Here is a 12,380-nt window from a genome sequence, read left to right as displayed (position 1 = left end):
GAGTGAGTGTATGAGTGAGTGAGTGTATGAGTGAGTAAGTGTATGAGTGAGTGTATGAGTAAGTGTATGAGTGAGTGAGTGTATGAGTGAGTGAGTGTATGAGTGAGTGTATGAGTGAGTGTATGAGTGAGTGAGTGTATGAGTGAGTGAGTGTATGAGTGAGTGAGTGTATGAGTGAGCGAGTGTATGAGTGAGTGTATGAGTGAGTGAGTGTGTGAGTGAGTGAGTGTATGAGTGAGTGTCTAAGTGAGTGTATGAGTGAGTGAGTGTATGAGTGAGTGGGTGAGTGGATGAGTGAGTGAGTGTATGAGTGAGTGGGTGAGTGTATGAGTGAGTGAGTGTATGAGTGAGTGAGTGTCTAAGTGAGTGTATGAGTGAGTGTATGAGTGAGTGTATGGGTGAGTGTATGAGTGAGTGAGTGTCTAAGTGAGTGTCACAGTGAGTGTCTAAGTGAGTGTCTAAGTGAGTGTCTAAGTGAGTGTCTAAGTGAGTAAGTGTCTAAGTGAGTGTCTAAGTGAGTGTCTAAGTGAGTGAGTGTCTAAGTGAGTGTCTAAGTGAGTGAGTGTCTATGTGAGTGTCTAAGTGAGTGAGTGTCTAAGTGAGTGTCTAAGTGAGTGTCTAAGTGAGTGAGTGTCTAAGTGAGTGTCTAAGTGAGTGTCTAAGTGAGTGAGTGTCTAAGTGAGTGTCTAAGTGAGTGTCTAAATGAGTGAGTGTCTAAGTGAGTGTCTAAGTGAGTGTCTAAGTGAGTGTCTAAGTGAGTGAGTGTCTAAGTGAGTGAGTGTCTAAGTGAGTGTCTAAGTGAGTGTCTAAGTGAGTGAGTGTCTAAGTGAGTGTCTAAGTGAGTGAGTGTCTAAGTGAGTGAGTGTCTAAGTGAGTGTCTAAGTGAGTGTCTAAGTGAGTGTCTAAGTGAGTGAGTGTCTAAGTGAGTGAGTGTCTAAGTGAGTGTCTAAGTGAGTGTCTAAGTGAGTGAGTGTCTAAGTGAGTGAGTGTCTAAGTGAGTGTCTAAGTGAGTGTCTAAGTGAGTGAGTGTCTAAGTGAGTGTCTAAGTGAGTGAGTGTCTAAGTGAGTGTCTAAGTGAGTGAGTGTCTAAGTGAGTGTCTAAGTGAGTGTCTAAGTGAGTGAGTGTCTAAGTGAGTGTCTAAGTGAGTGTCTAAGTGAGTGAGTGTCTAAGTGAGTGTCTAAGTGAGTGTCTAAGTGAGTGAGTGTCTAAGTGAGTGTCTAAGTGAGTGAGTGTCTAAGTGAGTGTCTAAGTGAGTGTCTAAGTGAGTGTCTAAGTGAGTGAGTGTCTAAGTGAGTGTCTAAGTGAGTGAGTGTCTAAGTGAGTGTCTAAGTGAGTGAGTGTCTAAGTGAGTGTCTAAGTGAGTGAGTGTCTAAGTGAGTGTCTAAGTGAGTATCTAAGTGAGTAAGTGTCTAAGTGAGTGTCTAAGTGAGTGTCTAAGTGAGTGAGTGTCTAAGTGAGTGTCTAAGTGAGTGTCTAAGTGAGTGAGTGTCTAAGTGAGTGTCTAAGTGAGTGTCTAAGTGAGTGAGTGTCTAAGTGAGTGTCTAAGTGAGTGTCTAAGTGAGTGTCTAAGTGAGTGAGTGTCTAAGTGAGTGTCTAAGTGAGTGTCTAAGTGAGTGAGTGTCTAAGTGAGTGTCTAAGTGAGTGTCTAAGTGAGTGTCTAAGTGAGTGAGTGTCTAAGTGAGTGTCTAAGTGAGTGTCTAAGTGAGTGAGTGTCTAAGTGAGTGTCTAAGTGAGTGTCTAAGTGAGTGTCTAAGTGAGTGAGTGTCTAAGTGAGTGAGTGTCTAAGTGAGTGTCTAAGTGAGTGTCTAAGTGAGTGAGTGTCTAAGTGAGTGTCTAAGTGAGTGAGTGTCTAAGTGAGTGAGTGTCTAAGTGAGTGTCTAAGTGAGTGTCTAAGTGAGTGAGTGTCTAAGTGAGTGTCTAAGTGAGTGAGTGTCTAAGTGAGTGTCTAAGTGAGTGAGTGTCTAAGTGAGTGTCTAAGTGAGTGTCTAAGTGAGTGAGTGTCTAAGTGAGTGTCTAAGTGAGTGAGTGTCTAAGTGAGTGTCTAAGTGAGTGAGTGTCTAAGTGAGTGTCTAAGTGAGTGTCTAAGTGAGTGAGTGTCTAAGTGAGTGTCTAAGTGAGTGTCTAAGTGAGTGAGTGTCTAAGTGAGTGTCTAAGTGAGTGAGTGTCTAAGTGAGTGAGTGTCTAAGTGAGTGTCTAAGTGAGTGAGTGTCTAAGTGAGTGTCTAAGTGAGTGTCTAAGTGAGTGTCTAAGTGAGTGAGTGTCTAAGTGAGTGTCTAAGTGAGTGAGTGTCTAAGTGAGTGTCTAAGTGAGTGAGTGTCTAAGTGAGTGTCTAAGTGAGTGAGTGTCTAAGTGAGTGTCTAAGTGAGTATCTAAGTGAGTAAGTGTCTAAGTGAGTGTCTAAGTGAGTGTCTAAGTGAGTGAGTGTCTAAGTGAGTGTCTAAGTGAGTGTCTAAGTGAGTGAGTGTCTAAGTGAGTGTCTAAGTGAGTGTCTAAGTGAGTGAGTGTCTAAGTGAGTGTCTAAGTGAGTGTCTAAGTGAGTGTCTAAGTGAGTGAGTGTCTAAGTGAGTGTCTAAGTGAGTGTCTAAGTGAGTGAGTGTCTAAGTGAGTGTCTAAGTGAGTGTCTAAGTGAGTGTCTAAGTGAGTGAGTGTCTAAGTGAGTGTCTAAGTGAGTGTCTAAGTGAGTGAGTGTCTAAGTGAGTGTCTAAGTGAGTGTCTAAGTGAGTGTCTAAGTGAGTGAGTGTCTAAGTGAGTGAGTGTCTAAGTGAGTGTCTAAGTGAGTGTCTAAGTGAGTGAGTGTCTAAGTGAGTGTCTAAGTGAGTGAGTGTCTAAGTGAGTGAGTGTCTAAGTGAGTGTCTAAGTGAGTGTCTAAGTGAGTGAGTGTCTAAGTGAGTGTCTAAGTGAGTGAGTGTCTAAGTGAGTGTCTAAGTGAGTGAGTGTCTAAGTGAGTGTCTAAGTGAGTGTCTAAGTGAGTGTCTAAGTGAGTGAGTGTCTAAGTGAGTGTCTAAGTGAGTGAGTGTCTAAGTGAGTGAGTGTCTAAGTGAGTGTCTAAGTGAGTGTCTAAGTGAGTGTCTAAGTGAGTGAGTGTCTAAGTGAGTGAGTGTCTAAGTGAGTGTCTAAGTGAGTGTCTAAGTGAGTGAGTGTCTAAGTGAGTGAGTGTCTAAGTGAGTGTCTAAGTGAGTGTCTAAGTGAGTGAGTGTCTAAGTGAGTGTCTAAGTGAGTGAGTGTCTAAGTGAGTGAGTGTCTAAGTGAGTGTCTAAGTGAGTGTCTAAGTGAGTGAGTGTCTAAGTGAGTGTCTAAGTGAGTGAGTGTCTAAGTGAGTGTCTAAGTGAGTGAGTGTCTAAGTGAGTGTCTAAGTGAGTGTCTAAGTGAGTGAGTGTCTAAGTGAGTGTCTAAGTGAGTGAGTGTCTAAGTGAGTGTCTAAGTGAGTGTCTAAGTGAGTGAGTGTCTAAGTGAGTGTCTAAGTGAGTGTCTAAGTGAGTGTCTAAGTGAGTGAGTGTCTAAGTGAGTGTCTAAGTGAGTGAGTGAGTGTCTAAGTGAGTGTCTAAGTGAGTGTCTAAGTGAGTGTCTAAGTGAGTGAGTGTCTAAGTGAGTGAGTGTCTAAGTGAGTGAGTGTCTAAGTGAGTGTCTAAGTGAGTGTCTAAGTGAGTGTCTAAGTAAGTGAGTGTCTAAGTGAGTGAGTGTCTAAGTGAGTGAGTGTCTAAGTGAGTGTCTAAGTGAGTGTCTAAGTGAGTGTCTAAGTGAGTGAGTGTCTAAGTGAGTGTCTAAGTGAGTGTCTAAGTGAGTGAGTGTCTAAGTGAGTGTCTAAGTGAGTGTCTAAGTGAGTGTCTAAGTGAGTGAGTGTCTAAGTGAGTGAGTGTCTAAGTGAGTGTCTAAGTGAGTGTCTAAGTGAGTGAGTGTCTAAGTGAGTGTCTAAGTGAGTGAGTGTCTAAGTGAGTGAGTGTCTAAGTGAGTGTCTAAGTGAGTGTCTAAGTGAGTGAGTGTCTAAGTGAGTGTCTAAGTGAGTGAGTGTCTAAGTGAGTGTCTAAGTGAGTGAGTGTCTAAGTGAGTGTCTAAGTGAGTGTCTAAGTGAGTGTCTAAGTGAGTGAGTGTCTAAGTGAGTGTCTAAGTGAGTGAGTGTCTAAGTGAGTGAGTGTCTAAGTGAGTGTCTAAGTGAGTGTCTAAGTGAGTGTCTAAGTGAGTGAGTGTCTAAGTGAGTGAGTGTCTAAGTGAGTGTCTAAGTGAGTGTCTAAGTGAGTGAGTGTCTAAGTGAGTGAGTGTCTAAGTGAGTGTCTAAGTGAGTGTCTAAGTGAGTGAGTGTCTAAGTGAGTGTCTAAGTGAGTGAGTGTCTAAGTGAGTGAGTGTCTAAGTGAGTGTCTAAGTGAGTGTCTAAGTGAGTGAGTGTCTAAGTGAGTGTCTAAGTGAGTGAGTGTCTAAGTGAGTGTCTAAGTGAGTGAGTGTCTAAGTGAGTGTCTAAGTGAGTGTCTAAGTGAGTGAGTGTCTAAGTGAGTGTCTAAGTGAGTGAGTGTCTAAGTGAGTGTCTAAGTGAGTGTCTAAGTGAGTGAGTGTCTAAGTGAGTGTCTAAGTGAGTGTCTAAGTGAGTGTCTAAGTGAGTGAGTGTCTAAGTGAGTGTCTAAGTGAGTGAGTGAGTGTCTAAGTGAGTGTCTAAGTGAGTGTCTAAGTGAGTGTCTAAGTGAGTGAGTGTCTAAGTGAGTGAGTGTCTAAGTGAGTGAGTGTCTAAGTGAGTGTCTAAGTGAGTGTCTAAGTGAGTGTCTAAGTGAGTGTCTAAGTAAGTGAGTGTCTAAGTGAGTGAGTGTCTAAGTGAGTGAGTGTCTAAGTGAGTGTCTAAGTGAGTGTCTAAGTGAGTGTCTAAGTGAGTGTCTAAGTGAGTGAGTGTCTAAGTGAGTGTCTAAGTGAGTGAGTGTCTAAGTGAGTGAGTGTCTAAGTGAGTGTCTAAGTGAGTGTCTAAGTGGATTCTGTTCCTTCACCTTCGCCAGCAGTGGCTGAGCAAAGCGCCGGATTAGAGGGGGGGGGGGTTGGTGGGTGGGTGGGGGGTTGGTGGTGGGTGGGGGGTTGGTGGTGGGGGGTGGTGGTGGGGGGTGGTGGTGGGGGGTGGTGGTGGGGGGGGAGGGGAAGTGGCGGCGGCGGCGGCGGTGGCGGCGGCGCCCAGGCGGGGAGGGGGGAGGGGGGAGGGGGGAGGGGTGAGAGGGGGAGGGGTGAGGGTTAGAGAGGAAGGGGGCAGAGTGAGTGGGGGGGAGAGTTGGGGGGAGGGGCGAGTGAGGGGTGGGGGAGGGGCGAGTGGGGGTGGGGGAGGGGCGAGTGGGGGTGGGGGAGGGGCGAGTGGGGGTGGGGGAGGGGCGAGTGGGGGTGGGGGAGGGGCGAGTGGGGGTGGGGGAGGGGCGAGTGGGGGTGGGGGAGGGGCGAGTGTGTGGGTGGTGGTGGTGGTGGTGGGGCGGGGTAGGGAGGGGAGTGGGGGGGGGGTCTCGGCTGAACTTAGAAGTGGGGGAGGGGTGAGGGGGGGAGTGGGGGAGGGGGGGTGAGGGGGGGAGGGGTGAGGGGGTGAGGGGGGGAGGGGTGAGGGGGGGAGGCTGGACTCAGAGACGCCGGGGAGAGAGAGACTCACACACAGAGAGAGAGAGAGGCAGAGAGAGACACAGAGAGAGACTCACACACAGAGAGAGACACAGAGAGAGACACAGAGAGAGACTCACACACAGAGAGAGACACAGAGAGAGACTCACACAGAGAGAGAGAGAGGCAGAGAGGGAGACACAGAGAGAGACTCACACAGAGAGAGACACAGAGAGAGACTCACACAGAGAGAGAGAGGCAGAGAGAGACACAGAGAGAGACTCACAGAGAGAGAGAGGCAGAGAGAGACACAGAGAGAGACTCGCACAGAGGGAGAGAGAGACACAGAGAGAGACTCACACAGAGAGAGAGAGAGGCAGAGAGAGACACAGAGAGAGACTCACACAGAGAGAGGCAGAGAGAGACACAGAGAGAGACTCACACAGAGAGAGAGAGAGGCAGAGAGAGAGACACAGAGAGAGACTCACAGAGAGAGAGAGGCAGAGAGAGACACAGAGAGAGACTCACACAGAGGGAGAGAGGCAGAGAGAGACACAGAGAGAGACTCACACAGAGGGAGAGAGGCAGAGAGAGACACAGAGAGAGGCTCACACAGAGGGAGAGAGGCAGAGAGAGACACAGAGAGAGACTCACAGAGAGAGAGAGGCAGAGAGAGACACAGAGAGAGACTCGCACAGAGGGAGAGAGAGACACAGAGAGAGACTCACACAGAGAGAGAGAGGCAGAGAGAGACACAGAGAGAGACTCACAGAGAGAGAGAGGCAGAGAGAGACACAGAGAGAGACTCACACAGAGAGAGGCAGAGAGAGACACAGAGAGAGACTCACACAGAGAGAGAGAGAGGCAGAGAGAGAGACACAGAGAGAGACTCACAGAGAGAGAGAGGCAGAGAGAGACACAGAGAGAGACTCACACAGAGGGAGAGAGGCAGAGAGAGACACAGAGAGAGACTCACACAGAGGGAGAGAGGCAGAGAGAGACACAGAGAGAGGCTCACACAGAGGGAGAGAGGCAGAGAGAGACTCACACAGAGAGAGAGAGGCAGAGAGAGACACAGAGAGAGACTCACACAGAGGGAGAGAGGCAGAGAGAGACTCACACAGAGAGAGGGAGGCAGAGAGAGACACAGAGAGAGACTCACACAGAGGGAGAGAGGCAGAGAGAGACTCACACAGAGAGAGGGAGGCAGAGAGAGACACAGAGAGAGAGACTCACACAGAGGGAAACACAGAGAGAGAGCAAGAGAGAGACACAGAGAGAGAGGCAGAGAGAGGCTCACAGAGAGAGAGAGACAGAGAGAGAAGACAGAGAGACACGCAGAGAGAGAGAGAGACACACACACAGAGAGAGAGACTCACACAGAGAGAGACTCACACAGAGAGAGACTCACTCAGAGGGAAACACAGAGAGAGAGGCAGAGAGAGACAGAGAGAGAGAGAGACAGAGAGACACACAGAGAGAGACAGAGACAGAGAGATAGGCAGAGAGAGACTCACACAGAGAGAGACACAGAGAGAGAGACACACAGAGAGACAGAGAGACAGAGGGAGAGACAGAGAGACACACAGAGAGAGAGACAGAGAGAGACTCGCACAGAGAGAGACTCACACAGAGAGAGACACAGAGAGACAGAGAGACACAGAGAGAGAGAGACAGAGAGAGACTCGCACAGAGAGAGACTCACAGAGAGAGAGACTCACAGAGAGAGAGAGGCAGAGAGAGACTCACACAGAGAGAGAGACAGAGACACAGAGACACACAGAGAGACACAGAGACAGAGATAGACACACAGAGACACAGAGAGAGAGAGAGACAGAGAGAGCGAGGCAGAGAGAGAGACTCACACAGAGAGAGAGACTCACACAGAGAGAGACTCACACAGAGAGAAACACAGAGAGAGAGAGGCAGAGAGAGACTCACACAGAGAGAGACACAGAGAGAGAGAGACAGAGAGACACACAGAGAGAAACACAAAGAGAGGCAGAGAGAGACTCACACAGAGAGAGACACAGACAGAGACACAGAGGGAGAGACAGAGAGACACACAGAGAGAGACACAGACAGAGACACAGACAGAGACACAGAGAGACACACAGACAGAGACAGAGAGACACAGAGAGAGAGAGACAGAGACACAGAGAGAGACACAGAGAAAGACAGAAACAGAGAGACACAGAGAGAGAGACAGAGTAGATATTTTGGGAGCGTTAACAGCAGCGGGTCCTGGTGGAGAGTAGAGAGTAGAGAGTCACTAGAGAGTCACTAGAGAGTCACTAGAGAGTAGAGAGTCACTAGAGAGTAGAGAGTCACTAGAGAGTCACTAGAGAGTAGAGAGTTACTAGAGAGTAGAGAGTCACTAGAGAGTCACTAGAGAGTAGAGAGTCACTAGAGAGTAGAGAGTCACTAGAGAGTCACTAGAGAGTCACTAGAGAGTAGAGAGTCACTAGAGAGTCACTAGAGAGTCACTAGAGAGTAGAGAGTCACTAGAGAGTCACTAGAGAGTCACTAGAGAGTCACTAGAGAGTAGAGTAGAGAGTCACTAGAGAGTAGAGTAGAGAGTCACTAGAGAGTAGAGAGTCACTAGAGAGTCACTAGAGAGTCACTAGAGAGTAGAGAGTCACTAGAGAGTCACTAGAGAGTAGAGAGTCACTAGAGAGTCACTAGAGAGTAGAGAGTCACTATAGAGTAGAGAGTCACTAGAGAGTAGAGAGTCACTAGAGAGTAGAGAGTCACTAGAGAGTCACTAGAGAGTAGAGAGTCACTAGAGAGTCACTAGAGAGTAGAGAGTCACTAGAGAGTCACTAGAGAGTAGAGAGTCACTAGAGAGTCACTAGAGAGTAGAGAGTCACTAGAGAGTCACTAGAGAGTAGAGAGTCACTAGAGAGTCACTAGAGAGTAGAGAGTCACTAGAGAGTCACTAGAGAGTAGAGAGTCTCTAGAGAGTCTCTAGAGAGTCTCTAGAGAGTCACTAGAGAGTAGAGTAGAGAGTCACTAGAGAGTAGAGTAGAGAGTCACTAGAGAGTCACTAGAGAGTAGAGAGTCACTAGAGAGTAGAGAGTCACTAGAGAGTCACTAGAGAGTAGAGAGTCACTAGAGAGTAGAGAGTCACTAGAGAGTCACTAGAGAGTCACTAGAGAGTAGAGAGTCACTAGAGAGTCACTAGAGAGTAGAGAGTCACTAGAGAGTCACTAGAGAGTAGAGAGTCACTAGAGAGTAGAGAGTCACTAGAGAGTCACTAGAGAGTAGAGTAGAGAGTCACTAGAGAGTAGAGTAGAGAGTCACTAGAGAGTAGAGTAGAGAGTCACTAGAGAGTAGAGAGTCACTAGAGAGTAGAGCGTCACTAGAGAGTAGAGAGTCACTAGAGAGTCACTAGAGAGTCACTAGAGAGTCACTAGAGAGTAGAGAGTCACTAGAGAGTCACTAGAGAGTAGATAGTCACTAGAGAGTCACTAGAGAGTCACTAGAGAGTAGAGAGTCACTAGAGAGTAGAGAGTCACTAGAGAGTCACTAGAGAGTAGAGAGTAGAGAGTCACTAGAGAGTCACAGAGAGTAGAGAGTCACTAGAGAGTCACAGAGAGTAGAGAGTCACTAGAGAGTCACTAGAGAGTAGAGAGTCACTAGAGAGTAGAGAGTCACTAGAGAGTAGTCACTAGAGAGTCACTAGAGAGTAGAGAGTCACTAGAGAGTCACTAGAGAGTAGAGAGTCACTAGAGAGTAGAGTCACTAGAGAGTAGAGAGTCACTAGAGAGTCACTAGAGAGTAGAGAGTCACTAGAGAGTAGAGAGTCACTAGGGAGTAGAGAGTAGAGAGTCACTAGAGAGTAGAGAGTCACTAGAGAGTCACTAGAGAGTCACTAGAGAGTCACTAGAGAGTAGAGAGTCACTAGAGAGTAGAGAGTCACTAGGGAGTCACTAGAGAGTAGGGAGTAGAGAGTCACTAGAGAGTAGAGAGTCACTAGAGAGTAGAGAGTCACTAGAGAGTAGAGAGTCACCAGAGAGTCACTAGAGAGTCACTAGAGAGTAGAGAGTCACTAGAGAGTCACTAGAGAGTCACTAGAGAGTAGAGAGTCACTAGAGAGTCACTAGAGAGTCACTAGAGAGTAGAGAGTCACTAGAGAGTAGAGAGTCACTAGAGAGTCACTAGAGAGTAGAGAGTCACTAGAGAGTCACTAGAGAGTAGAGAGTCACTAGAGAGTCACTAGAGAGTCACAGAGAGTAGAGAGTAGAGAGTCACTAGAGAGTCATAGAGAGTAGAGAGTCACTAGAGAGTCACAGAGAGTAGAGAGTCGATGGAGTCTTCTTCTGCTGCTTCTTCAGTGGCCACCAGCGGTACTGAACCTCTGCTGGGAGTCGCCCTACCTGGGGGAGAGGTCCAGGTAGGAAAACACTCTCCCTTAACTCTCCCTTAACTCTCCCTTAACTCTCCACTTAACTCTCCCTTAACTCTCCCTTAACTCTCCCTTAACTCTCCCTCAACTCTCCCTTAACTCTCCCTTAACTCTCCCTTAACTCTCCCTCAACTCTCCCTCAACTCTCCCTTAACTCTCCCTTAACTCTCCACTTAACTCTCCACTTAACTCTCCCTTAACTCTCCCTTAACTCTCCCTTAACTCTCCACTTAACTCTCCCTTAACTCTCCCTTAACTCTCCCTTAAATCTCCCTTAACTCTCCCTTAACTCTCCACTTAACTCTCCCTTAACTCTCCCTTAACTCTCCCTTAACTCTCCCTTAACTCTCCCTGAACTCTCCCTTAACTCTCCCTTAACTCTCTCTTAATTATCTCTTAACTCTCCACTTAACTCTCCCTTAACTCTCCCTTAACTCTCCCTTAACTCTCCACTTAACTCTCCCTTAACTCTCCCTTAACTCTCCCTTAGCTCTCCCTTAACTCTCCCTTAACTCTCCCTTAACTCTCCCTTAACTCCCCTTAACTCTCCCTTAACTGTCTCTTAATTATCTCTTAATTCTCCCTTAACTCTCCCTTAACTCTCTCTTAACTCTCTCTTAACTCTCCCTTAACTCTCTCTTAGCTCTCCCTTAGCTCTCCCTTAACTCTCCCTTAACTCTCCCTTAACTCTCCCTCAACTCTCCCTTAACTCTCCCTTAACTCTCCCTTAGCTCTCCCTTAACTCTCCCTTAGCTCTCCCTTAACTCTCCCTTAGCTCTCCCTTAGCTCTCCCTTAACTCTCTCTTAGCTCTCCCTTAGCTCTCCCTTAACTCTCCCTTAGCTCTCCCTTAACTCTCCCTTAACTCTCCCTTAACTCTCCCTTAGCTCTCCCTTAACTCTCCCTTAACTCTCTCTTAACTCTCTCTCTTAATTCTCCCTTAACTCTCTCTTAACTCTCCCTTAACTCTCTCTTAACTCTCCCTTAGCTCTCCATTAACTCTCTCTTAACTCTCCCTTAACTCTCCCTTAACTCTCCCTTAACTCTCTCTTAATTATCTCTCTTAATTCTCCCTTAACTCTCTCTTAACTCTCCCTTAACTCTCTCTTAACTCTCCCTTAGCTCTCCATTAACTCTCCCTTAACTCTCCCTTAACTCTCCCTTAACTCTCCCTTAACTCTCCCTTAACTCTCCCTCTTAACTCTCCCTTAACTCTCCCTTAACTCTCCCTTAACTGTCTCTTAATTATCTCTTAACTCTCCCTTAACTCTCCCTTAACTCTCCCTTAACTCTCTCTTAATTATCTCTCTTAATTCTCCCTTAACTCTCTCTTAACTCTCCCTTAACTCTCCCTTACCTCTCCCCTAACTCTCCCCTAACTCTCCCTTAACTCTCCCTTAACTCTCCCTTAACTCTCCCTTAACTCTCCCTTAACTCTCCCTTAACTCTCCCTTAACTCTCCCTTAACTCTCTCTTAACTCTCCACTTAACTCTCCCTTAACTCTCCACTTAACTCTCCCTTAACTCTCCCTTAACTCTCTCTTAACTCTCCCTTAACTCTCCCTTAACTCTCCCTTAACTCTCCCTTAACTCTCCCTTAACTCTCCCTTAGCTCTCCCTTAACTCTCCCTTAACTCTCCCTTAACTCTCTCTTAACTCTCTCTTAACTCTCCACTTAACTCTCCCTTAACTCTCCACTTAACTCTCCCTTAACTCTCCCTTAACTCTCTCTTAACTCTCCCTTAACTCTCCCTTAACTCTCTGAGTGAGTGGCACCCCTAGGGGACACCCCCAGTGACAGCTGTCCCTGTGTGTGTCTGCTGCTTCTGTGTGGTGCTGTAGCCTAGGGGGCACCCCCAGTGGCAGCTGTCCCTGTGTGTGAGTCTGCTGCTGTGTGATGCTGTAGCCTAGGGGGCACCCCCAGTGACAGCTGTCCCTGTGTGTGAGTGGTGCTGTAGCCTAGGGGACACCCCCAGTGACAGCTGTCCCTGTGTGTGAGTGTCTGTAGCCTAGGGGGACACCCCCAGCGACAGCTGTCCCTGTGTGTGAGTGTCTGTAGCCTAGGGGATACCCCCAGTGACAGCTGTCCCTGTGTGTGAGTGTCTGTAGCCTAGGGGACACCCCCAGTGACAGCTGTCCCTGTGTGTGAGTGTCTGTAGCCTAGGGGACACCCCCAGTGACAGCTGTCCCTGTGTGTGAGTCTGCTGTGTGGTGCTGTAGCCTAGAGGACACCCCCAGTGACAGCTGTCCCTGTGTGTGAGTGTCTGTAGCCTAGGGGGACACCCCCAGTGACAGCTGTCCCTGTGTGTGAGTCTGTAGCCTAGGGGACACCCCCAGCGACAGCTGTCCCTGTGTGTGAGTCTGTAGCCTAGGGGACACCCCCAGCGACAGCTGTCCCTGTGTGTGAGTGTCTGTAGCCTAGGGGG

At 47.7% G+C, this 12,380-nt stretch overlaps 1 protein-coding gene across 2 annotated transcripts in view; it reads left to right on the top strand.

The window, feature by feature from the left end:
- Positions 1 to 8,631: 8,631 nt before the first annotated feature.
- The window catches only part of LOC116936961 (uncharacterized), a 44,736-nt gene continuing 40,987 nt past the window's right edge, over positions 8,632 to 12,380 (top strand). For both annotated transcript variants that reach the window (XM_076064166.1, XM_076064164.1), the window contains exon 1: positions 8,632 to 9,944. In XM_076064166.1, the coding sequence (XP_075920281.1) occupies positions 9,858 to 9,944 (87 nt within the window). In that variant the 5' untranslated portion in view covers positions 8,632 to 9,857. The remainder of the gene's footprint in view (positions 9,945 to 12,380) is intronic.

Source organism: Petromyzon marinus, unplaced genomic scaffold, assembly GCF_048934315.1.
Source record: "Petromyzon marinus isolate PM22_M1 ecotype Great Lakes invasive population unplaced genomic scaffold, UKy_Petmar_22M1.pri1.0 PM_Scaffold_341, whole genome shotgun sequence".
NCBI classification, from domain to species: domain Eukaryota; kingdom Metazoa; phylum Chordata; class Hyperoartia; order Petromyzontiformes; family Petromyzontidae; genus Petromyzon; species Petromyzon marinus.
This window is presented reverse-complemented; position numbering and strand designations above follow the sequence as displayed.